The sequence below is a fragment of the Thalassophryne amazonica genome, chromosome 1 (assembly GCF_902500255.1).
Source record: "Thalassophryne amazonica chromosome 1, fThaAma1.1, whole genome shotgun sequence".
In the NCBI taxonomy this organism is placed as follows: domain Eukaryota; kingdom Metazoa; phylum Chordata; class Actinopteri; order Batrachoidiformes; family Batrachoididae; genus Thalassophryne; species Thalassophryne amazonica.
In genome coordinates this window covers 135,178,448-135,206,052 of record NC_047103.1, presented here as the reverse complement: position 1 = coordinate 135,206,052, position 27,605 = coordinate 135,178,448, and the positions used below count along the sequence as shown (strand labels likewise).

At 41.4% G+C, this 27,605-nt stretch overlaps 1 protein-coding gene and 1 long non-coding RNA gene across 4 annotated transcripts in view; one reads left to right on the top strand and one right to left on the bottom strand.

Annotated features, from left to right (window-relative positions):
- The window catches only part of appa (amyloid beta (A4) precursor protein a), a 134,819-nt gene that overhangs the window by 50,199 nt on the left and 57,015 nt on the right, over nt 1–27,605 (top strand). For all 3 annotated transcript variants that reach the window (XM_034175191.1, XM_034175185.1, XM_034175196.1), the window contains exons 2-4: nt 18,104–18,271; nt 27,043–27,172; nt 27,481–27,593. In XM_034175191.1, coding sequence (XP_034031082.1) covers nt 18,104–18,271; nt 27,043–27,172; nt 27,481–27,593 — 411 coding nt within the window. The remainder of the gene's footprint in view (nt 1–18,103; nt 18,272–27,042; nt 27,173–27,480; nt 27,594–27,605) is intronic.
- Nucleotides 1,570–27,593, bottom strand: LOC117514658. Its single transcript, XR_004561924.1, has 3 exons — nt 27,456–27,593; nt 11,902–11,904; nt 1,570–1,581 (listed from the first exon to the last, which is right to left on the bottom strand). It is a non-coding gene; the product is annotated as an uncharacterized LOC117514658 (long non-coding RNA).

The following is a 27,605-nucleotide window of genomic DNA, read 5'->3' as shown; positions in this document are numbered from 1 at the left end:
GAGTTGGGCAATGCTGTGTAATCTCAGACTGTGTGAACTCTTGAACTCAAATGCAGAATGGATTCAATCTCGGAACAAATCACTGCATTGCAAAGGAATTGTACTGCTGAGGACCAGAGAATATTCTTAATAAATTTGGACTCTCGACGGTCAGGGGTGCAATAAATAGAATTCTGTATCTCTCCGCCAAACATCAACATGGCAGCCTTATCGGCTCCTGAAGGCCAAATTCCCTGCTCTGCCCCCAGAAGAATCTACAGCCTTGGTGAAGGAAATGTATATGTGTTGTCTTTAATTTTGATGTGTGCCATTATTACGGTAAACAAGTAATAATTGTGGATTAATTGCTGTATCTTGTCTAGGGGTAATTGGAGTGTAAATGTAATTGCCGTTTTTTGGGATCAATAAAGTTGTCTGAAGGTCCGTTCCAACAAAAGGGAAGATTGGGTCCGATATCGGCATAATTGTCTTGCATTCCATTATCGGCATTCCATCTGAACCAACAGCTTTTCAGTTTTTTAGATTACCTTTTTACATTGACAAGTTCTGTTTGCAGGGAAATACAAAATCTGCAGGCCACCTCATCTTCAGTAACCTCAGCAAGTTGATGAGATATCTTCTGTGCATCCCTTATTGAAATGCTTGCAGCAAAAGAGCTTTATCCATTGTTCACAAGATTGTAACAGAAAACAGAACAGACTTAACCAATGATACAGTGTACTCTTAGCTGCAGACTCATTGCAGACTACAAGCCTGGTGACTTCTAACCTGGGAAAGTTGAGTTCAAAGTTGCAGAGATAGCCATATATCTAACCTGGCATTACAGGAGCAAACAAACGATGTTTGATGGAACTATGACTGTATTTTTTTAAGTGATTAATTAATTACAAAAAAAAGGAAATGATGCACAGTGTTTTACAGGATTTGAAGGTGGGTTGCACATTTGTTCTGCTCGTCTTGGGGGGGGTGATCCCACTCTGACGTTTCCCAGAGTTGACAGACGTGATTTTTGTAATTAATTAGTTTTGTTAGTAAAGAGGTATATGTAACAGAAAGTTCAGAAGTTCATTTCAGTTACTTGATTGCTCAGTAAATATGTTGAAAATACTCTCAATTTAAATCAATTCAATTTATTTCATTAATATAGTACCAAATCAGAACAAAGTTGCCTCAAGGTGCTTCACACAAGTAAGGTCAAACCTTACCAATCCCCAGAGCAAGAACACAGTCGACAATGGTAAGAAAAAACTCCCTCTGATGACAGAGAAAAAAAAAATCAGGCATCAGAAAGACAACAAATACAGTATAATTTATCAGCATTAAAGCAACAAGAAAGTTTTGTTGTCGTTATGGTCACTAAAAATGTAACTTGACTGGTTATTTCTTTCAGATAAAACTTTAATATTAAAAAGGCTTGTGAGTGTATGTGTTGAAATGTGCAATGAAGTAGATTTATGAATACACTATAATGATAATTGAAGAAAACTCAAGAACATGTTAACTGTCATTAGCCAGGTTGTAGTTTGTACTTCAACAATCCTCTGCTCTGCGCTATTCATTAGTTGCAGCCCTAATATCAGTCTTATGAAACATTACGTCAGACTACAACTGACCAGACGTGTGGTGGATACCAGGATTGCTTAGCAATTCCTTTTTTTACGACTTTCAGTTTTGATGGGCAAATGGCATCTTACCCCATAACAGTAATCATTAATATCATTGTAGAGTCTTGACTTCCCAGTCTAAACCTTGACAGTATGCTGACATTTTTGCATTAGTCAAAATAATAACTCAGTTTGATTCATACAGTTTAAATTCACACAGCAATAACAAGCTGTGTGAAAAAGAGCAATCACCAAAATGGTGCTACACACAACTACAGAGAGTGACGGCACCACGTCTAATTCCTCTACAAGGTTGCAGCTATGGCTTGGCTTCCTCGTCCCTCCTTTTTCAGCTCAGGACAGATAGCAGTGGAAAGGCTGACAGGCAGGAAGGAGAAAAGGGAGCGATTGGGAAGGATCTGATTTGCCAGCCAAAAGAGGATGACGAAGAAGAATTTGAATGTCAGTGAGCAGCTGGCACAGATTTGCCTACCAATCCTTCCATTGGTGTATCTCTGTGATTAAGGAACAGGAAAAGGCCAGAGGATGGTCAGATCAGGTCAAAATGGAACTGGGCCCACAGAAAGTGAGTTCATTTATGTAAAAGACTTTTTAATGATTATTTAAAAAGTCTACCAGCTTAGTTAACCCTAGGTTTGAGTAGTATTGAGCAGAATGGGATTTCATCACTGTTTGTAAGCTTTCCGCACTCACAGATGGCAGTGTGGGCCTTGAGCAATAACCCTGTGTTGTGCAGATGGGTCAGTGTCAAGACTGATTCCTACTAGTGTTAAGTTGCCATGTGTTGGAAGTGGGCATGGCCGGAGGAATGAGAGGATTTTGCACCCTAGTACATCTGTGCATGTGAGCGATTTACAGTTTTCTGTGCTTCATCATGTCAGCACTGTGAACTCTGTAGATGCCATATTTGATCTATGGTAGTGTAACCCAAGCTCTGCTTTTTTATTTGATTTGATTTTTTTTAAACTCCACTTTAATTGCAGTCAGTGGATGAACCTCAGCGACCTCTGTAATTGTACTCAGCAATAATATTGTACTGGGTAATAATAATGCACTTTTTTGAAGACATAACAGGTGAACCATTTCTTAGCTTGCAGAGTTTCCTTCACTTTGTGACCATTTTATGTTGTCATTACATCAGCCGAGGATTGTCGATTTCTGCTTAAATTAAAAATCACAACGTTGACAATAAAACATCTCGATGGCCGATTTGGTGGGGTGGTGCATTAGGTACATACTTTATTTTACACACTTGAAGAATAGAGAAGTGCTCTGTAGGCCCCTAGAGCCGCTAGTGCTGGTGCTTATCTCTGAATTCTGTAGCGAGAGTCTGCGACTTCCCCTGGACAGGACGGTGGTCGGACACAGGTTACTTCTTCAGCCAAGGGGGTACCTTTTATGGCTGGGTGGACTAAAACAAGGGGGAGGGACATGATGAGGGAGCTGGTGTCTAGTGGTTAAGCGTTGGGCTTGAGACGAGAGGATCCTCTGTTCAAACCCCAGCCTGACCCAAAAATCACCAAGGGCGCTTGGGCAAGATCCTTAATCCTCAAGTTGCTCCCGGTGTGTAGTGAGCACCTTGTATGGCAGCACCCTGACACCGGTGTGTGAGTGTGTCTGTGTGAATGGATGAATGTGAGGCATAATTGTAAAGCTAATGCAGATAAAATGCAGTCCATTTACCATTTACTAAAACAATGCAGATTAAGTGTCTTATGGAAGGACTCAAACAGGTAGTATGAGCAGAAATCAAACCCAGATCTAGATATTGGTGGTCCATTTCTTATCCACTGAGCTCCCCACTCCATGCATTCACTCACTTTCTGAACCAACTTATTCCAATTAAGTTGGGGGTGATGGGTGTTCTGGAGCCTGTCCCAGTGACATTGGCAGAGAAATCAATTTTTTTTTGATCGACTATATTTTTGACTTCCTTGACTTTTGACCAGTCTGATTCAAAGGTTAATCATCTCTAGATATTCATCCAAGGAATACTCCTGCTAACTTTGTTGAAAACCTACCTGTTTCAGTGATATTTTGTACATAGGCAAATGGAGGAGTATTTACAACACCCGATACTACTGTCAGCACAAAAAATTGCAATCATAATGCGGTACATCACATGCTAACAGTTTAAAATGCACTTGGCATATTGTAACTAATTTCTGTTATATAAATAGCAGCGTTGAATAATTTTGTGATATTTACAAGTGCGTCTTGTCCAAGTTTTCAAAAATTGAGTTCATATTTTGAGAAGAGTGACAGAGTTATAACAGTTCAGTTGTAAATGGAATAAATACTGTAAAAACAATTGTTAGATGTTTAAAAAGCTGTTTCTTTGTTTGTGTGGTTACATTTTTGTGCAGTGTTATTTCAGTGTTCTGTACTCATGATACTGAAGCCCCAGAAGAAGATGTAAACAAGTGATTAGATCCATACAACTCATTATAATACTAACCACACAAATCTTACTTTTTTATACTAACCAAAATATTAAAGTCACTTTTCTTTCTTGTAACAGTGGCCAAAAATGGATACCAATAAGTTGTGATAGTCTCAGTGATAAGGGTCGACTCTATGAGCTTCAAGGCCGTTAAGGCTTATAATTTACCCTCAATATATTTTGAAATGGGCTGTAATAATCTGTTGCATTTATTATATGAGTATTCCTTGTTTACAGTGGAAAGGAATTAGTGGCTCCTGGCCACTGTGTACAGATAATATAACGACAAAAATAACCCTGGCGCCTACTGATGAGCCTTTTTCCATTTTATGATTTTAAAGGCCGTGTAAAAATCCAGAGATGTGATTCCAGTCACACTCTGCTGTGTTATGTAATTGGGCCAATATGTTTTACGGTGCATTATAAAACATCTTGTATTTGTTTGGCGCTAACATTGGTAAAGGTCGACATGATACACTGGTGGATACAAACAGCAAGGCTGCGTACAGAGATGACTGCAAATTTTTAATGTATAAATACAAATGAAGTGATTAACTCTTGTGGAATGTGATGGATGCAATAACAAGTAAGTTGGTTGAAAGACAAGTAACTCTGATTTAATTGTGAGCCTATAATAAATTGCTGTACATTCTAATATTTTCCAGCACAATATCATTTTCTATTTTATAAATAATTTACCATTCATACATTGTCATATAGTTTCGACAAATTGTAAGGGATCAAAAAAATACCAGAGATGGATTAAAGAATTTCTGCAGTAATAGAAAAATAGAAATAGTCATCACAAATATAATTTATTGTACTGTGTAATAATCCAATGTAAAGATTGCATTATTGTGCGTTTGCTAATTTTATTGTGTCCAGCTCTTATATGCTTCCCAAGCAACCACATACTGTTTGAGCCAACCTGCCGTCTTCTGGTTTCCAAATGGACACTAAAAAGAGAGCAGTCTTCATCTGCCGAATGTGCAAATGCAGTCAGTGCATGTAAATGGCACATAATGGAAGCTCATCTTTCCACAAATACCAGGAACATGGCTGCTAATTTGTTATGAAGAAGCTTCAAATTTAATTCAGACTGGTGGTGCCTGTGAAGCATCCTTATATTGGAAGAGGACTTTTTGCCCCCAGTTGCATGGAGAGAATCTAGTCTGGGATTTAAGTGTATGTATATGTGTATATATATATATATATATATATATATATATATATATATATATATATACTTAACTCGGGAGGAGCTCGGAGTCGAGCCGCTGCTCCTCCACGTCGAAAGGAGTCAGTTGAGGTGGCTCGGGCCCCCTGGACGCCTCGTTGGAGAGGTGTTCCGGGCACATCCCATTGGGAGGAGGCCCCGGGGAAGACCCAGGACACGCTGGAGGGACCACATCTCTCGGCTGGCTTGGGAACGCCTTGGGGTCCCCCCGGAGGAGCTGGGGGAGGTGTGTGTGGATCGGGAGGTCTGGGCGTCTTTGCTTGAGCTGCTGCCCCCGCGACCCGACTCCGGATAAAGCGGAAGAAAATGGATGGATGGATGTATATGTGTGTGTGTGTGTGTGTGTGTGTGTGTGTGTGTGTATGTATGTATGTATGTATGTATGTATGTGTATATATATATATATATATATATATATATATATATATATAAACAAACTTCAACTTTTTCAAGGTGCTTCTTCATTTTTTGGTTTCTTTAGGAGTAAAATTAAATTGGGTGAAATTTCATGAAATTTGAAAAATATTAACCACTGCCACCCAGCCCCTGTTTTTGGTGACATGCGGGGGTTATTCAATGTCAATTCAACGAATATTTGAGGGGCCTCGTGCACTCTGTCTCAGATTTTCTTCAAATTTTAATCAAATATTCCTACATGCCTCAAGTTTGAGGCCTGTAGGTCAAGTAGTTTCTGAGATATGGCAAATTTAGTGTGCATGGGGTCTGCCATTTTTTTTTAGATAAAAATTATGGCCGTCATTCAAGGTAGAATATCTCAGCAAATAATGGACTTAGAGGCCTGACATTTTCTGTGGCAGTTGTCATGGACACCCAGACTTGGACTATAGTCAGACAACAGACATTGACACTAAACTGTAAAGTTTATGTATGCTCAAACTATGGAAAATATTACATTGACTATTGCGAGCATCCATGTTTGAGACACTGAAGCATACCATTACACTCAAAGAAGCCTCTCCATTTCTTGGCTCCTTAATGCCAGCTATACTGGCCATGAAATATGTAAATTTGAACAGCAGCACCGACTTCTTGCCCTTATAACATGATACGATGCATGCCTCGATACATTGGCTATATGATACAGTTCAGGGACAATATTTTTTCTTATTCTGGAATGATTCGATCTGATTCAGTCCAACACGGTTGATTACTTAGTGTCAGTTTTCAGTTCCTGTTACAAATTACATTAAGCCAGTTCTATAAATTATGGTTGTTTGCCTTCAAACAGCGGGTTGGAAAGAGTGTTCTGTCTCCGTGTTTGTCTTGCATGGCCTTACTTGTGCTAGCTTTACTGGATTCCTTGTGATCTGTGCAGGTTTCACCGTGTCATCTGCATTAGATTTTTCATGGTACCGCAGCAGTCACATGGTACAGCGTTTACACATGGTTGATCTTTGGTCCAAATTTCTGTCCTTATAGAATCTGTATCCCTTACAACTTTTGATTTTAAATTTAATGGTGCCATGTAAATCATGCTGGTGGTGTTGGTCTTGTTGATTGTTTTTTTTTTTTTTTTTTTTTAAACATAAGGCCTCCACCAACATTGCTTTGAGAAGTCTCGTGGTGACCTTTGAACTTAAGAGTTTGAAGAGTCTATGTGGAAATACCAGCACAGTAGCTTCTTTCAATGAATTCATATCTTGAAAAGTGTCAATCGGCTGGTGCTTAAACTGATTCAGGGGTGCATGTATCGATGTAGTCCTCTACGTTAAAATCGATTTTCAGTTCATATCAGTTAAATAATTACTCTCCATGTGAAATATGTTGCCCATTTCACAAAATAACATTTGTTTGCCTGCCAGGACCATTAATCAGATTAGGGAGCACACAATGGCATCGGCCTCTCCTTCCTCCCTCCATCTCCCTTTTTCCCTCTGTTCATCCCATTTTGTTCTCTCTCATTTGTCAGTACAATGCAGACATTCAGAGGACTGTGTGTGCCTCCTCTCCCGAGGAAAGTCCTTACGCGGGCACACAGAACAGCAGCATACACACACGGCCGTGACTCATCCAGAAAATTAAGACAAACGTTAATTTATTCATGCTGAAGGCCCACTTTCTCTGCATCATGCACATTTACTCGTGCACACTGTCAGTGCACGGGAGCAGTCTGCACATGTGCTTAATAGCAAAGTGATAAACATGCACGTAAAGAGTTATGTAAACACTGGAGAAAATATGACCAAGCTTTTAAGTATGCACAGGTGCATGTTATTTGCTTAACTTTCTGTGCAAAAAGCAGTTTGTGTGTGTGTGTGTGTGTGTGTGTGTGTGTGTGTGTGTGTGTGTGTGTGTGTGTGTGTGTGTGTGTGTGTGTGTGTGTGTGTGTGTGTGTGTGTGTGTGTGTGTGTGTGTGTGTGTGTGTGTGATTGATTCTTCTGAGGTTCTGAGTTGCTGGAAAGACAAGAAGTTTTTTTTGTGAGGTTCTTTTATTATGGTGAGCGATCTCAAATAGAACTGGACAGGAAACGGACTTCAAAGTTTAGATGTATTGAAAAAGTTCAAACTCTGATACAGAGAGTCATCTAACAGTACTGTGGTCTTTAACCAGATCACATGCTACATGTGGAACAAAGAGTTCAGATCTCCTTTCTATGCTAACTTTTATTGCTGTGCCTAAGCCGGCCCCATGTGAGCGGTCCTTAGTCTGTCATGAATTAGTGTCTATGTGATTGGCTGCAATGTAAGGTGAAGTAGGTGGGTATTAGCGGGTGTCTGCTCACGTTGCGTTCAAGGTTGGTATGTAAAAATCTTAGTGTTTGTGTATGTCTGCAACATAGTGTAGTGCAGTGATTTTCAACCTTTTTTGAGCCGCGGCATCCTTTTTATATTTACAAAATCCTGTGGCACACCACTGTCATGTGTCACGCACCACTAACTCGACTGTCTCTACACGGTGCGTTAGCACGTTAGCAACACGTGCAGTACAGATATGACGTAACATAGTATACTATAGTCATGGAGCTGTATATAAGAACTAGAGCGCGCAGTCCCATTGCTGCACACTAAATGAAAACATCTGTTCATGGACAGCCACATGACGTCTCCTAACCGGGCAAAATATTGACGAAGTACCCGGATGTTAATGCATTTTCAGTGGAGATTCGCGACTGAACACACAGAAAAATGCTTGCAAAATACGTGTTAAAATGCCATTTTGTCCTGGATATCGAGCCAGGAAAAATTAGATTAAATTATGTCAGGAAAGTATTAAACTTACTCTGACACACACACATCCTCAAATATTAGTGTTGAAAGTTACACGGATCTTCGCTGTTAAGCTACGCTGCTCGGCTGAGCTGCTGCTGTGTTCAACGCAGCGCGGCTCCTAAAACCATCACAGTACATTTATATATATTATATTTTTACACAATTATCCTTTATTGACCGAGTTTCATTCATGAAGTCAGCGGTGTGTGTGTGCACATCTCTGTGTGTGTGGCAGCACAGCGCGGGTCATTAAACTCATTTTAAGGTGCAAAAAAAAAAAACTCCCCAGTCTTGTCGAACAATTTTTAGTCACTAACGACAAGAATTTTAACTAGACATTGGTCTAGCAGTGGAAAATATCAACTAGACATAAATGAAATTAATGATCTGTGTCATTGGGCGACACAGGTACGGCAGGAGACATACAGCTGTTTATCATTCAAATATCACGGTCAAAGTGACAACAATAACCAAAACCACTTACTTATGGAAGGAAATATTGTCTCCCTTGTTCCTCCGTTTGTGACTTTGCCAGCATGCGCAGCTTTCCGGCATATCCCACTTGTTTCTTGACGAGACTAAGTGAACTTCTATGCACACAAATCACTAACTTGCCCGGAATTAAAATGGCGATCACGCCTCCTTGTCGGCACACGGCTCAGCGCTACTGCGCGCTTTGCTGCCATCTACTGGAATAAAAGAGCATTACACCATCTGCCACACTATTACAGCACATACACCCGATAATGGTGATATTTGATAATTGCCCACGGCACCCCTGACGATCGATCACAGCACCCTAGGGTGCCGCGGCACCCCGGATGAGAATCACTGGTGTAGTGTCGTGCAGTAAATCTGATTGTTCCATCATGCTGTCCAAATAGATGTGAATACTTTGGTTTTATCAATTAGACAGCAATAAAATATCAGATGGTTTTTATCCATTATGCAGCTATAAAAGATCAGATAGTCGTGCCAAATACATATAGATTTTGTACATCAGCCATTTAGAGAAGCAGTTAGGTAGAGATCAGATAGTTACAAGGACATTTTGGATGTGCGTCATTTTCTTTTTTGACCGCATCTGTTTGTTGGGTGGATTGTGTCTAATTGTGTGACTTCTAATGGGAAAAGTTAGACAATTCTGAAATAGTTTTATAATTTGCCATATTGGGCATGCGACTATAATGAGTGGTGAGCACAGTTTAGATAATCAGCTAACGCCTAATTAGGGAAGCTTACATTAGCAGTAGAACTAGCTTCTAGTAATTAAAGTTGCACTAACTTTAAATCGTCTACCTTTTTTGTTGTTTATTTGATTGGAAATAAATTTTAGGACAATGCTATTGTCACGGTACAGTCAAAAGTCTGGCAGTCTATTTTTACGGGACAGTTAAAACTATGTTTTCTATTTCACAGTAGATAATGTAAGTGGACGTCATAAGCCCCATTTTGATCAAGACAAGCCATCTGCCATGTTGGCGAAGTGGTCATTCAGCTGCAGATACAAAGGAGGTCCTGAACACACTACACAACTCCATCACTGAACTACACTCCATACATCCAGATGGAGTGATCATTGTGGCTGGGGACTTCAATCAGCCCAACATGAGGAAAGTTCTACCTCGCTACCACCAGCGTGTAGACTTTGCAACTCCGGGAGTGAACACACTAGACCAGTGCTGTCCAAAGACATTACAGAAAGGGCCAAGAGGGTGCAGGTGATTTCACTAATTAACATCACTTTGAGCAGATAGGGGGGCAGCACAGTGGCTTAGTGGTTAGCACTGTTGCCTCACAACGAGAAGGTCATGGGTTCATTTCCCACCTGTGGCCTTTCTGTGTGGAGTTTGCATGTTCTCCCCGTGTTTACGTGGGTTTCCTTCCACATCCAGAGACATGCAGATTAGGTGGATTGGAGTCTTTAAATTGTCCATAGGTGCGCGAGTGGGTGTGAATGTGTTTGTTTGTCTGTTTGTGGCCCTGTGACAGACTGGCGTTCTGTCCAGGGTGTACCCCGCCTCGCGCTCTATGACTGTATCCATCCCCCCGCGACCCTTGATTGGACTAAGGGGTTGAAGATGAGTGTGTGTGACTGTCAGCAGATGGGATGAGTTTGTCAGTGAAATCACCTGGTGGAGTCAGTGGTTGCAAACAAAACCTGCACCCTCTTGGCCCTTTCTGGAATGCCTTTGGACACTACTGCACTAGACCATGTCTACAGGAATATCAAGGGGGTTTTCAAGGCATTGCCCCGCCCTCATCTCAGCTGCTCTGACCATTCCTTAGTCCTGCTTGTTCCCACATACAAACCTTTCCTCACAAGATCAAAGTCTGCTGTGAGACAAGTTAAGGTCTGGCCTGACTTGCAGCGCATCTGGGACAATGCAATGCAAGACTGCTTTGAGAACAGGGACTGGTATCTTTTCATAGAAACAGCCACAAAACAACTAGGGGTCAATGTGAAGTATGTGGAGGCTGTATCTAGGTACATACAGAAATGCATAGAACACATCTGTGTAACCAAAATCATCACTGTATGTGCTAAACAGAAGCCCTGCCTGACCAATGAGGTGCGAGCAAAGCTGAAAGGCCGCAATGCAGCCTTCAAATCGGGGGATGAGGGAGCCCTCAGATCACCAAGAGCCAATCTGAACCGTGCCATCAGAGAAACAAAACGGGCACACAGCAAAAAAAAAATAAATCCAGAGTCACTTCCAAGACTTCAGGGATGCCTGGCGACTTTGGCAAGGTATTAAATCCATCATAGACTACAGACCTGCCCCTCTGCAGTGTGACAACAACACAGACTTCCTCAGCAAACTGAACAGCTACTTTGGATGGTTTGATGCACTCAACAGCACATCCACCATGAAGCCCCCCATCGCCAGGATGGCCAGGTTCTCTGTCTGGACCCAGCTGATGTACCCTGGGCCGTGAGAAGGGTCAACTCAAGGAAAGCAATGGGTCCAGACATCATTCCTGGCCATGTGCTTATATTATAGTGTGTGGACCAGTTGACTGAAGTACATAGTCATAGTGAATGCCTCACTCAGCCAGGCAGTCATTCCCTACTGCTACAAGAAAGCAACTATCACTCTGATACCAAAAAACAACACCATCACCTGCCCCAATGACTACTGCCCCATAGCACGCACACCCATTATTATGAAGTGCTTTGAAAAACTGGTGAAGCATCACATCACCGCTCTACTACCGTCATCATTTGACCCACAACTGGTGAGCAAACTGGGCTGACTAGGTCTGAGTACCCCCGTGTGTAACTGGAATCTGAACTTTCTCGCTGGCAGGCCACAGTCTGTACGGGTGGGAAGCAACACCTCAGACACCATGTGGTTGAGCACAGGCTCCCCTCAAGGCTGTGTGTTGAGCTGCTGCTCTTCACCCTGATGACCCGTGACTGCAGTGCTCGCTCTGAAACCAACCACATCATAAAGTATGCAGATGACACCACAGTGGTGGGTCTGATTCAGAACAATGAGGAGCTGGCACACAGAGAGGAGATGGAACATCTGGTGGGCTGGTGCACCAATAACAACCTGAACCTAAATGTCGACAAGACAAAGGTGGTCATTGTTGATTTCAGGAGGAACCAGCCCACCCACACACCCCTCTCCATAGGAGGCGCTGTTGTAGAGATCGTCCAGAGCACCAAGTTTATCAGGGTGCTTGTTTCCAGCGACTTGACCTGGACCTGGCACACGCCTTCCCTGACCTAGAAAGCCCACCAGTGACTGCACTTCCTCAGACGGCTAAGGAGAGCTCACCTTCCCCCTTACATCCTCACCACTTTTTACAGGGGCACGGTTGAGAGCATCCTAACAAACTGCATCTCTGTCTGGCATGAGAGCTGCACTGCCATGGACCGTAAGGCTCTGCAGAGTGGTGAGAGCCACTGAGGAGGTCATTGGCACCCCCATCAAGGACATTGCCCACAGCCACTACCTGTCAAAAGCCACAAAAATCATTCCAGATCCTACATACCCCAACCACGGACTGTTCTCCCTTCTGCCCTGAGGCACAGGTTATTGGGGCATTTGGAGCAGAACATCCAGGTTCAGCAAAAGCTTCTTCTCCATTCCAATAAGCCTCCTGAACTCTCAGTAGCTCCACCTCCACCCCTCTCCCTCACATTGTGTACGTTTACATTTTAACTGTTTGCACTTTTGCACCCTCAGTTGCACATTCCATTATTTATAATAGTTATATCTGTTATTTAGTATATTTTATTCTGTTATTAATAATATAGTATATTTTTAATTTTTTAATTTCATATAGTCATCTTTCCACCCTGCAGTTTGCACACGCACATACACTCAACAAAAATATAAACGCAACACTTTTGGTTTTGCTCCCATTTTGTATGAGATGAACTCAAAGATCTAAAACTTTTTCCACATACACAATATCACCATTTCCCTCAAATATTGTTCACAAACCAGTCTAAATCTGTGATAGTGAGCACTTCTCCTTTGCTGAGATAATCCATCCCACCTCACAGGTGTGCCATGTCAAGATGCTGATTAGACACCATGATTAGTGCACAGGTGCCTTAGACTGTCCACAATAAAAGGCCACTCTGAAAGGTGCAGTTTTGTTTTATGGGGGGGATACCAGTCCGTATCTGGTGTGACCACCATTTGCCTCATGCAGTGCAACACATCTCCTTCGCATAGAGTTGATCAGGTTGTCAATTGTAGGCCTGTGGAATGTTGGGTCCACCTCCTCTTCAATGGCTGTGCGAAGTTGCTGGATATTGGCAGGAACTGGTACACGCTGTCGTATACGCCGGTCCAGAGCATCCCAAACATGCTCAATGGGTGACATGTCCGGTGAGTATGCTGGCCATGCAAGAACTGGGACATTTTCAGCTTCCAAGAATTGTGTACAGATCCTTGCAACATGGAGCCGTGCATTATCCTGCTGCAACATGAGGTGATGTTCTTGGATGTATGGCACAACAGTGGGCCTCAGGATCTCGTCACGGTATCTCTGTGCATTCAAAATGCCATCAATAAAATGCACCTGTGTTTCTTCGTCCATAACAGACGCCTGCCCATACCATACCCCACCGCCACCATGGGCCACTCGATCCACAACATTGACATCAGAAAACCGCTCACCCACACAACGCCACACACGCTGTCTGCCATCTGCCCTGAACAGTGTGAACCGGGATTCATCCGTGAAGAGAACACCTCTCCAACGTGCCAAACGCCAGCGAATGTGAGCATTTGCCCACTCAAGCCGGTTACGACGACGAACTGGAGTCAGGTCGAGACCCCGATGAGCATGCAGATGAGCTTCCCTGAGACGGTTTCTGACAGTTTGTGCAGAAATTCTTTGGTTATGCAAACCAATTGTTTCAGCAGCTGTCCGAGTGGCTGGTCTCAGACAATCTTGGAGGTGAACATGCTGGATGTGGAGGTCCTGGGCTGGTGTGGTTACACGTGGTCTGCGGTTGTGAGGCTGGTTGGATGTACTGCCAAATTCTCTAAAATGCCTTTGGAGACGGCTTATGGTAGAGAAATGAACATTCAATACACGAGCAACAGCTCTGGTTGACATTCCTGCTGTCAGCATGCCAATTGCACGCTCCCTCAAATCTTGCGACATCTGTGGCATTGTGCTGTGTGATAAAACTGCACCTTTCAGAGTGACCTTTTATTGTGGGCAGTCTAAGGCACACCTGTGCACTAATCATGGTGTCTAATCAGCATCTTGATATGGCACACCTGTGAGGTGGGATGGATTATCTCAGCAAAGGAGAAGTGCTCACTATCACAGATTTAGACTGGTTTGTGAACAAAATTTGAGGGAAATGGTGATATTGTGTATGTGGAAAAAGTTTTAGATCTTTGAGTTCATCTCATACAAAATGGGAGCAAAACCAAAAGTGTTGTGTCAGCATGTATGTTTGTTTTTTTTGTTTTGTTTTTTTTTTTCTTTTTTTCTAATCATTGCATTTTCACCTTTAGCTCACTCTGGAACACACAGTTTACATTGCAGACTCATGCAAGTTCACATATAACAGACCTATGGAGATACCTTTCATCACACAAAAGGGTCACAAAATGGCCTTTCCCATAAGCCATTACCTGACATAAGTGATCAACCTTGACCTTCTGGGTTTACCTGGACGTCAAAGATAACCTACAAGTAGGTCAAATTTCATATTTGAGTAAAACATATTGTGTTATACACCAAATGAAAGCTCTTGCTGAGAGGGTTCAGAATATATTAACAGTTTTGTGTTGTGATGTCATTATGAGGAAAAAGGTGCAAAATGTAGATTTTCTTTTTTTTTTTTTAAAGGGTGTGAAAAAGTGAGCAAATCGTCTTGGATCATCTTAAAAGTGGAAGTAGGAAGACTTCTTTAGGTGTGCGAAAAATGGTAAAGGTAAGGTCAAGGTCACAGGAAGGACAGACACTAAAATCACCCAAAAAACTTTCCTGGTACCAATTTGTGCTTTTTTGCCTCCACATTTCACATGAATGTTGCATGGGCTTGCTCATAAGCCATTGCCTGGGATAAGTGATTGACCTTGACCTACAAGTAGTTCAAATTTCATATTTGTGTAAAACATGTTGTGTAATACACCAAATTATAGGGCTTGATGAGAGGATTCCAAACATATCAAAAGTGTTGTCTTATGATGTGATTTGGTAATGTTAGGCTATGTTGAGAAAAAGGTGCAGAATTTTGACATGTAAGGGTGTGAAAATGCGTGCATATCATCTTCAAAATGGATACTTGAAGAAAACTCTTGACATGTGAAAAAACTGAGATCAAGGTCAAAGATCAAGGTCACAGTGTAGTCAAAGAAAGGTCAAAGACCAAGCTCAGTAAATGCACATTCCTGAAAGCATTTTCTTGACATTCTGCAGCCAAATATCAGGGAATTGTAGGGGTTGGCCTTGCAAAAGTACCATTGCCTCGGAAAAACAAATGACTTTGACCTTCAGGGCTTGTTGTGAGGTCAGATGTGACCTACACATAGGTCAAATTTAATTTCTGAGTGAAACATGTCTTGTGGGACATCAAATGAAAGGTCTTGGTGAGTGCATTCCAAAGATATCATGATTTCTCAGGTATGACATCACTGAGTGACATTATGATGCAAAGACTGGGTCAAATTACAACATTAAAAGATGTAGTGCAGGCAATTCTTTTAATGGTGTTGCCTTCGAAATGCACCCATGGACACTTAGTGAATATCTTCTCTCGACACACAATGTTTTTAGTCCCTCTTCATGGTGGTGGTTCCTTGCAGTAGTCTCTCTTGTTGACCTTTTGGCAAGATACCCGTCACCTTTAGGGTGACAGTTTTCATTTAGTATATTTTCTACTTTACGTATTTTGTTCATCTTTGTTTTTTGCATGAAGACAGGTGGCAACAAAATTTCAGTTCACTTTGTACTATTTACAATGTGTAATGACAGTAAAGAAATCTTGAATCCTGAATTCATTCATTCATAAGAGTCGGACGTAGCTAATGCATGCTTCAGATACCAAACCGCAAATCAGTTTCTGCTGCAGCAGACGGACTGGCTATGACTTTTTTCTCTGGCTCGCGGTTCCAATAAGAGTAAATGACTTTAATGAATGAAAATTATTTCCATGCGCTTTTCTGAATATTTATTTGTTTTGCAGTTTTTGCACAGTGAATAAACCTAAGTATTTATATATATCTTGTTCATTATCTGATCTTGGCATGCTAAACTTTTTTTTGGAACCTACATGTTTATGCAACAACATATTAACTTTTCAGCTCTTTTGGTCTGTTAAGGTTCTAGAGACAAAAACATAAGTCAGATGTAAATTCATATCATAAAAGTTAGATGTTATCAGTAGCTTTAAATGTAGCTAAATGTTTCAGCGGTTTATGAATTTGCCATTAGCGCAGTTAAGTTTTATTTAGCGGATTAGCAGTTATCGGAGCTATGTTTTGGGTTAGTTGTGCTCACCACTAGCTAAATGGTGTGTTTACGCATAATGATGAGAAGTCACGAATGCCATGAAGTATGCGTTCTTGGCTGCCGATCATGAATGTGATGACTCGTGGCAGAGGCGTCAGGAGTCCTCAGGTACTGTTGCGATCTGTTACCATGTGTTACGATTAATGGTGAGTATCACTGACGAATTATCACGAACCATTATTCACAGACAAGAATATTGTCCCGCGCTTTGCCTGTAACAGTGCATCCTTACGTTCTGTCATGAATCTGTCAGAACTATTGTGAATCAGGTGACTTGTCTCCCCACCCCCCATCCCCATATTCATCCTACCATCAGCTGCTGAACAGTTCACATCACTCCAGATTTCTCCTCAACATCCAGATGAATCCACAGCAGAAGATGAACTTTGTGATTGTTATGCTTAGTTGGGCTCTATGCCATAGAGTTGCACAGAAAGGAGGAGGAGATGGAGAGAGAGAGCCAGATGTCTGGCTGCACGTGGCTCTCCTCTGGCTCAGACTCATTCTCCCGAACATCAGGCGCAACAGCAGGTGGAATACCTGCAGGAGCGCGCTGAGGAGCATCAGGAGGAGGTGCAGGCTCTGATCTGGAACAAGACTTAGTCAACGTGGTGTCACTGTCCTCCGGCATACTGCAGCAATGAAACTGAATGTGGTGCAGCAGGGTTTAATTGTGCGCACGTGAGAGAAAACTAGTTTGTAGTGGCGCGCAGTGAAATGTGACAGCACGTTAGAATTTGTGTCAAAACTTGACAGTTTTCGTGTCAATTCGTAACAACGCGTGACAGTATGGGCTCCACCCATACAAACACTACACTACTAATGCTGTCACGCTTTATTAAAGATCATCACTAATCACTATGTATCAAAACGCTCAGTTGCGAACTCTACGAATTGAGGATGGTGCGTGACATTTGTGGAAGATTTCTTGGCAGCCAGTGTCACGCACCGACACGCACTGTTAAGAAACCTATTCAGGTGCATTAAGTCACATTAAGCATGTCAGGAATGTGCCACGAATGACCGAAATATGACATTCGTAATGCGTCCTGCCTATGGGTAAACGCAGCACATTTTACTAAATTTGCCAATAAGTTGTTTGTTTTCTTTTTCTTCAGGTTTGCAGTCAATAACATTAAATGATGTCTTGTCCAGGAAATTTTAATGTCATTTTATTTTAGTTTTTTTGGCGCAACAATGCTTCTTGAATTTTTGAAGGTAATTCTGTAGGAGTGCAGTTTTCATTAAAATATATTTTGCATGTTGAAAAGTGACATTGGGGTGCCATTACGCAAACAGGGAAATCAAAATAGCAGGTTGACTAACTTGCAAGGACAAATTTTCATTTTTTTCCTGTTGTATAGTTTCCCCTTTGTCTTAAATCAGCTCACCTTGTTTTTACTTTTCATCTTACATGCTAAAATCCTCTCCTCTCAGGCACCTTTTATCGAAGCAGTAAACTTTAATTGCCTCAGTCTTACATTTTTCAGTGTAAGTGCTGCAGCATTTGAACGTGCTGAGGGGTATATCAGTAAATCTCTCTCGTCTCTCTCTCCCCACCCCCAGGTGCCTACAGATGTTTCTATGGGCCCCATGGCAGAGCCCCAGGTAGCCATGTTTTGTGGCAAACTCAACATGCACATCAACGTTCAGACTGGCAAGTGGGAGCCAGACCCATCGGGCAGCAAGAGCTGCATTGCCACCAAGGAGGGCATCCTGCAGTACTGTCAGGAGGTAAAAGCTCGGCGACCTTATTCCATGTTTCTGTGCTTGCGCGATGTGTCTACATCACCTTATTAATACAAACTAAAGATGACATAGATCTTTATTAACTGCATTAAATGAAATCAGATGAAAGTGTGTTGATGAGCTGTATATGTGAAAATGTTAATTGTGTGAAAATGAAATTTTATTTGTATTTTGGTACATTTGGGGACTTGCAAGGGCATTTCATTGGTCGAGCCACATTGTGGTCTCTCTTAACTGCCATTGCCACTGTAATTTTCAAAAACAACTCTCTTGTGTCGGGGTAGTCTTGGATTTATGGAATCGCTAAACAGTTATGAGCCTGTATTATTTTATTTTGAGTGAGCACTAAGCTTGCATGAGGCATTTTTATAGTGATGTTTTTTGGGTGGGATGATTGGGGATATTGAAGTCATTAAACTGACAGACCTGGAGCAATTCACCATGATTTAACATGTAACGGTGCACACGATTATTAAATACAGCTGGTCGTGATGTGTTCTTCAAATGGCCAATCTGTTTTTGTGTGTCTTAAGAAGCAGAGAGGTAGCATGCACTGATAACTGGAAGTAAGGGTGTTTGAAGAGAGCTGGAAAAGAAAACCACAAGAAACTGTCCCAAAATATAAATGGGCTCATTTTTCACCCATTGCATGTTGTGTTCAGCACCCACATTCTTTAGATGGCAAGACTACTTGTGCTCATCTCTGCACCCATGGGTGTACTGCTTGCTAAAGGTCTTCTGATATTTATACTTCACAGTATTCAAATGTGCCGTACATAGGTGGGTTCACGACATGCGTATACACAAGGACGGGCATATAGCACATCCAGTGACAGCAAAACTGAATCAAAAACAAATATTTGACATGAAATAAAAGTAAACACTCATGCAAAATATCTTTAGGATTTTTTTTTCTTCCTGAGATGGTAATGGCCACTGGATGGTGTAGCAGGGTAGTGGTGGATGGGGGGCCATTCCATGGTTTGAATTAAAGAATGACAGAGATGTGGTGTTGTGAGAGACACTCTAAGGCTTCACCTCAGGGAGCTGTGGTGGATGACGGCCATTCTTCCTTGCGGAGAGCATTTCCTCAAAAGAAAACTGAGTTCACCGTCTAAATAGCAGTTGCTGGTGCACCTCTGTGTCTCAAGGAAAATGACAGGTGACTCTCTGCTGTAATTTATATTTTGCATAATTTGTCTCCTGTTTACATTTTATGTAAATAGCAAAGTGGATCGGAATGCACTCCTGTATGACATAATGCCAAAGCTTTGCTCAGTGAATAAGCAGCTCTGTGTAAGTCACATGCTCTGGTTTGCACCTGATTTGTTTGCTTCAACGAAAGGGGAAAATTATTTTTGGTGACCTTTTCAGCACGAGTAAAACATGTGAGCTATAAATTTAGTTATATGGTGAAGCTTTGACTTTTTTCATCTTGAGTCTTTTGTAACCACAAGGCCACATTTCATGAGGGATTATTCCATTCAAGTTGGCAGTCAGCACTGAAACACATGACAGGACAAAAGACTTCCAAGATAAGATTTGGTGAAATTTTCTGCCCTTTAAAAAAAGATATGATTGGTACAAAAGAAGATAACTTAATTTTGTCATGTCACCATTGATAAGATATTACTGCTGACCAAACCAGTGGGGTAACTATGACTGAAGCCTATGGAGTTATGGGGTAAAAACAGCAGAAATTGTGACAAAGGTTACTTTCAGTTTGTACAGGGGTCAAAAGTTAAAGGTGCTCCAATTTAGGTAAGAAGAGATGCAAATTATTGGTCAAGCTAATAGGGTTTTAAAAGGTAATAGTTTTTGCCATTTGTCATGCTTAGTTTTCATGTTACGGGGTAAAACATATGTCATATGTCACAGAATCCGATATATAGTCCATCCGGAAAGTATTCACATCACTTCACTTTTATCACATTTTGGTATGTTACAGCCTTATTCCAAAATGGATGAAATTCATTTTTCCTCACAAAATTTCACACACAATACCCCATAATGACAATGTGAAAAAAGTTTTTTTTTTTTTTTTTTTGATTTTTGCACATTTATTTAAAAAAGTAAGAAATGACATATAAGCATTCAGTCTTTGTCATGGAACTCGAAATTGAGCTCAGGTGCATTCTGTTTCCCCTGATTATCCTTGAGATGTTTCTACAGCTTAAATGGAGTCCACCTGGGGTAAATTCAGTTGATATGACATGATTTGGAAAGGCACACACCCGTCTACATATAAGATCCTACAGTTAACAGTATGTCACAGTACCAACCAAGCATGAAGTCAAACGTATTGTCTGTAGACCTCCGAGACAGCATTGTCTCGAGGCACAAATCTGGGGAAGTGTACAGAAACATTTCTGCTGTTTTGAAGGTCCCAATGAGCACAATGGCCTCCAACATCCGTAAATGGAAGAAGTTCGGATCCACCAGGACTCTTCCTAGAGTTGGCCACCCATCTAAACTCAGATCAGGTGGAGAAGGGTCAGGGAGGTGACCAAGAACCTGATGGTCACTTTATCAGAGCTCCAACATTCCTCTGTGGAGAGAGGAGAACCTTCTAGAAGGACAACCATGTCTGCAGCAATCCACCAATCAGGCCTGTGTGGTAGAGTGGCCAGATGGAAGCCACTCCTTAGTAAAAGGCACATGGCGGCCCACCTGGAGTTTTCCAAAAGGCACATGAAGGACTCTGTCCATGAGAAACAACATTCTGTGGTCTGATGAGAGAAAGATTGAACTCTTTGGCGTGAATGCCAGGTGTCATGTTTGGAGGACACCAGGCACCATCCCTACGGTGAAGCATGGTGGTGGCAACATCATGCTGTGGGGATGTTTTTCAGTGACATGAACTGGGAGACTAGTCAGAATTGAGGTAGAGATGAATGCGGCAAAGTACAGAGATATCCAGGATGAAAACCTGCTCCAGGGCACTCTTGACCTCAGACTGGGGCGACTGTTCATCTTTCAGCAGGACAGTGACCCTAAGGACACAGCCAAGATATCAAAGGAGTGGCTTCAGAACAACTCTGTGAATGTCCTTGAGTGGCCCAGCCAGAGCCCAGACCTGAATCCGATTGAACATCTCTAGAGAGATCTGAAAAGGCTGTGCACCAACGCTCCCCATCCAACCTGATGGAGCTTGAGAGCTGCTGCAAAGAGGAATGTGCAAAACTGACCAAAGATAGTGCCAAGCTTGTGGCATCATATTCAAGAAGACTTGAGGCTGTAATTGCTGCCAAAGCTGCGTCAACAAAGTATTGAGGAAGGGGTGTGAATACTTATGTACATGTGATTTCTTAGTTTTTTTGTTGTTGTTGTTGTTTTTTTTAATAAATTTGCTGAAAAAAAGTCATGTTGTCATTATGGGGTTCTGTGAGTAGAACTGAAAGGGGAAAAGATTAATTGACTCCATTTTGGAATAAGGCTGTAACATAATAAAATGTGGAAAAAGTGAAGCGCTGTGAATACAGATATGCTGTATGTTGACCTTATTTGACCACTACTTTGGAGACCAAGTACTCAACACGGTCAAAACTATTACATTTGTTAATCCTTTTATTTCAACCAATAATTTGCATAATTTTTTACTGAAATTGGAGCAACTTTAACTTTTGACCCCTGTTCCAACATGAAATTGACCTTTGTCACAAGGTTTTCTCTTTTTACTCCATAGCTCCATAACATTCAGTCAGAGTTAGTCCAAACTATACCATTTTGGAATCGTTATGATCAGACAAATAATGTGGTATATTTTTTGCAACATGATTGGAGCATGTTACTTTTTGATATCTGTGTATCCCTTCATTGACCCCTACCTGGCTATAGCTACTATCCTGGGATGACTATCATACATTTTTGGGTAGTCCATGGTGCACTGAGGCTGGATTGTAAGTGTCATTTAGTCCCATTAAGTGGTACCAGTCAGGTCAAAATTGATGACTGGCTCATGTCCTTCACACCGCATTTTGAGCTTGAGCTATTTCTAAACACAAAAGTGATGATGTCATTCTTGAAGTTTTCCTACCCAGAGATGTAGAGCGGGCGTAGAGTTTTGGAGTTATACTATTTAACAGGTTTGGAGAGAAAATGAATCAGGAAGTATCATGAAAAAGAACAGACGAGGTTGACATGTGGGCTCCAGTCATGTATGACTGAGAGGATCATGGAGGTGAATGAAAAACAGTATCAACAAGAACAGCAGTAAAGAATGTAAAGAATGGCCAAATGCTTTAGGAGTTGGAGGACAGAGTTGATGTTCCCTTTTGTAAGGAAGCACCAAATGGTGCGTTACAACTCCATCAGAGAAGATGAATAATTTCTCTTGGCTCCTCCTTCATCCCCCATTTTTCCCCGCTGGCTCGCTACAGCAGATCCAGCGTGGATCCACATGTTTGCCTTTCCTGAGACCTCCGTGGAGAATGAGGCACAGGTGCATTTGAACTGAAAACGGTCTCATTATAAGTGGCACCATGCTGCCCCAGTAACAAATGATGGGGTTTTTAATTTAAGCCTCGCTTGGCATAAAAATGTGGCAAATCTCTTTTCATACTGTGCATAATATTACTTAGTGTTTTTGCCATTCTGTGACTTTTTTCTTAAATAATGACTTTAACATCTGCACTGCAGCGTTACAACTTCAGAGGTAACACCTGCAGCTACAGTGAGACTGTGGAAAAACAAAAGCAGGAAATCTGGTTTCTTCCTGTGGACCTCATGCAACTGTTCTTACACAATCTTACACAATTCAGTTGGTGCAAAAATTATGAAAAGCTAACAAATGACAAATGATGTAAGGGTTTGAGGAATCTTGTGTTGGTTAATTAATTATCCATTGATTATTATCCCATTTGTTGTCTGTGGGGTCATATACTGGGTATTTCTTCATCTCTAAAGATGTTTTTTAATATCATACTTTAATCTCTAAAGGTGTGTTTACCATGGTACTTTAATAAAAAATGAATTAGTTGATAATTATCAATATTGATATCCATATATTAATAGCCAACTGACATCTGTGTGCGTGCGTGGCTTATATTACGGAGAAACTGTAGAGAGCTGACATTTGCCTTTTGGTATGCTTATGTATTTTGGGTCAAGGATGAACGCTGCGATAATGGAAAGTTGATAGGACAGATATTATGGATATTATACAAATAATGAATGTTTATGAGTTCAATGGTATGAATCTTTCACCGAATAAAATATTTGTTCCATTAAAAGAATGAAAAAACATTCATTACTTGTTTATGTAACGGCTAAAATAGATCCTGGTCATTTGATATTTTATTAATTTATAAACAACAAAAAAGGGACTTACATTTTGGAGTGCATCACTGGTGCTTTGACATCAATAGTCCAACATGAATTTTAAAAAGGAGTCCAAAATTGTTCTCGGTCAACTTGGAAAACCAGTTAGTTCAAAAATAATTCTGGTGATTTAGTCCGTGATGCCGTGCAGTGACTTTGTGTACTTCCTCAGTCCAGTGAGAAATTTGTTCAACTTTTCATCCCAACCTCATCCTCTTCATCCTAACAGCTCTTCATGTCTCCAGATGGCTTACGGGATAGTGGATTCATTTTTTGTGTTAGAATAAGCACCGTTAATTATACTCAACAAAAATATAAACGCAACACTTTTGGTTTTGCTCCCATTTTGTATGAGATGAACTCAAAGATCTAAAACTTTTTCCACATACACAATATCACCATTTCTCTCAAATATTGTTCACAAACCAGTCTAAATCTGTGATAGTGAGCACTTCTCCTTTGCTGAGATAATCCATCCCACCTCACAGGTGTGCCATATCAAGATGCTGATTAGACACCATGATTAGTGCAAAGGTGTGCCTTAGACTGCCCACAATAAAAGGCCACTCTGAAAGGTGCAGTTTTATCACACAGCACAATGCCACAGATGTCGCAAGATTTGAGGGAGCGTGCAATTGGCATGCTGACAGCAGGAATGTCAACCAGAACTGTTGCTCGTGTATTGAATGTTCATTTCTCTACCATAAGCCGTCTCCAAAGGCGTTTCAGAGAATTTGGCAGTACATCCAACCAGCCTCACAACCGCAGACCATGTGTAACCACACCAGCCCAGGATCTCCACATCCAGCATGTTCACCTCCAAGATCATCTGAGACCAGCCACTCAGACAGCTGCTGGAACAATCGGTTTGCATAACCAAAGAATTTCTGCACAAACTGTCAGAAACCGTCTCAGGGAAGCTCATCTGCATGCTCGTCGTCCTCATTGGGGTCTCGACCTGACTCCAGTTCGTCGTCGTAACCAATTTGAGTGGGCAAATGCTCACATTCGCTGCCGTTTGGCACGTTGGAGAGGTGTTCTCTTCACGGATGATGCGAAGGAGATGTGTTGCACTGCATGAGGCAAATGGTGGTCACACCAGATACTGACTGGTATCCCCCCCCCAATAAAACAAAACTGCACCTTTCAGAGTGGCCTTTTATTGTGGGCAGTCTAAGGCACACCTGTGCACTAATCATGGTGTCTAATCAGCATCTTGGTATGGCACACCTGTGAGGTGGGATGGATTATCTCAACAAAGGAGAAGTGCTCACTATCACAGATTTAGACTGGTTTGTGCACAGTATTTGAGGGAAATGGTGATATTGTGTATGTGGAAAAAGTTTTAGATCGTTGAGTTAATCTCATACAAAATGGGAGCAAAACCAAAAGTGTTGCGTTTATATTTTTGTTGAGTATATCTCCATCAAATCGTCGTCTGTCAGCAAAACAAACTCCACCATGTTTGGCTAAACACCACCCCCACTAGTGCGTGCGTGTGTGTGTGTGGGGGGGGGGGGGGCAGGGTTATCAGCATGCACGGTAAATGGAACCCAATTTCACGATAAATGCAGCACAACATAAATGGGACAAATAATCCATGTCATGTGACATACAAAGCATCAGTCAAATAACAAGAATCCATTCAGCCGTTATATAATAGCTAACAACACTGAACAATGGATGTTGATAATTAAATTCTTGGCTCACACGTCATTCCAGTAGGGGGCAGTCAAGGGTGGATAAATCCACTGGTCCGAGGACACGGACCAGTAACTTTTGACCTATGTCTAGTCGATATTTTCCCCTGCTAGACTGATGTCTAGTTAAAAATCTCGTTGGTTTAGTGATTAAAAGTGTTTGACAAGACCAACAATTTTTTTCAATCTTTGCAGATTACAATGACCCGCGCGGTGCCACTCAGTCACACCACTAACTTCAAGAATGAAGCTCAGTCACCAAAGGAGAATCGTGTAAAAGTATGCAGTGTCCACGCATTACCTTTAGCTTAAATAGGATGTCTTTAACAGGAGCAGCGCAGAAGAAGAGCAACAGAGCAAAGCTGGTCCAGACAGACTCAGCCAGAGTTACCATAACAACACTGCATGTCCATATATGTCACACATAAAAAGTTAACTTAGATCACTTGTTGTATTTTGCTACAAAATCTAAATGTGATGTGAAATGTTAACATGATTTTCTTCAACAATCATAAAACTTTGATCATATTTTCACACACTGCAGCAGGGATTTTGGTCTACTCCTCCATACAGATCTTCTCCAAATCATTCAGGTTTGGAGGTTCGGCTCACTCCAAAGATTTTCTATTGAGTTCAGGTCTGGAGACTGGCCAGTCCATCCCAGCCTTGTGCAGGTCTACAGTTTTGTCCCTGGTGTTCTTAGACACCTCTTTGGTCTTGGCTATGGTGGACAGGTTGGAGTGTGATTGATTGAGTGTGTGAACAGGTGTCTTTTATACAGGTAACAAGTTCAAACAGGTACAATTAATACAAGTAAAGTGTGCAGAATAAGAGGGCTTCTTAAAGAAAAATTAATAGGTCTGTGAGAGCCAGAATTGTTGCTGGTTAGTAGGTGTTCAAATACTTATTTGCAGCAGTAACATACAAATAAATTATTTAAAAAAATCATACATTGTGATTTACGGATTTTTTTTATTTATTTTTTTTTTAGATTATGTCTCTCACAGTGGGCATGCACCTAAGATGAAACTTTCAGACACCTCCATGATTTCTAAGTGAGAGAACTTGCAAAAACACAGAGTGTTCATATACTTATTTTCCTCGCTGTAATTGACAAGAAATAAAAGGGTTGAGTTCTTCCTCTCAATACTGTTGAGGTCTAAGGTTCTAAAAATATTCTGGACTCACACACTATTCCAACTCATTCTAGAAACTTTGCCAGCTAAATGAATGTCACGTGGTTTGGATTTTTGTAGTGCTTGCCACTCCCAAAAGATAGTGGGTTGTGTCCAATAAATTTATCTGACTTGTGTTGACATGAGTTGTGGATCTTGGTGTTGCTGTCAGTACGCTGGTGAGTCACAGACTGTTGACAGTCCAAACTCTGATTTCAGCTTCTTAAATGTGAATATTTTCTCGTTTCATTATTACTCATTTATTTCTTTACATATCTTCAACAATAACCTGAACACATTTGGGTTGTGAACATATCAAGAAGTCATGTTGGGTTTTTGGAGACACTGATTGACATTTTTCACCATTTTCTAGCATGTTATGGACCAAGCAACTTATCAACTGATTAGTTGATAATAAGAGTAAGCGTTTAGTTGCAGCTCTACTCGAGCGTTTGTTTGTTTTTTCCATCTCTGTGGCTCTAAAGTTAATGGTATAAATGGCCACGTTGCCATTCCAGTGAGCAATATCACAGGTTATGACACGTTATCATGTTGTTTCTAGGTGTACCCAGAAGTCCAGATTACTAATGTAGTGGAAGCCAACCAGCCAGTCAGCATCCAGAACTGGTGCAAGAAGGCACGCAAGCAATGTCGCAGTCACATGCACATCGTGGTGCCCTACCGCTGCCTTGGTGAGTGAGCCCAGTATTGGTTTTTAAACAGACATTTTATTATGTCTTGGCACCCATCACCCTCAGTACATCCACTTCTAGAAGCTACAGCTGAAAAATACTCAGAATCAACACTGTCTGAAGGCTTCTACAGAATGTCTTCCTGTGTAGAAACCCAGTCTTGCTCTGATTACAACAAGCGCCACCATAGCAACCACCGATTTGTGGTGAACTTTCCACGAGGGAATTATGCATGCCAACTGCAACTTCAGCCATTCCGACGTCCGCTGTGCATTAATTATACATGTGGATATTGTTTCGAGGTGCAGTGGGGGAATTTGTGAGTGATGCCCTCCTTGTTCCTGACAAGTGCAAGTTCCTGCATCAGGAGCGTATGGACCAGTGTGAGAGCCACCTGCATTGGCACACAGTGGCAAAGGAGGTGAGTACATGT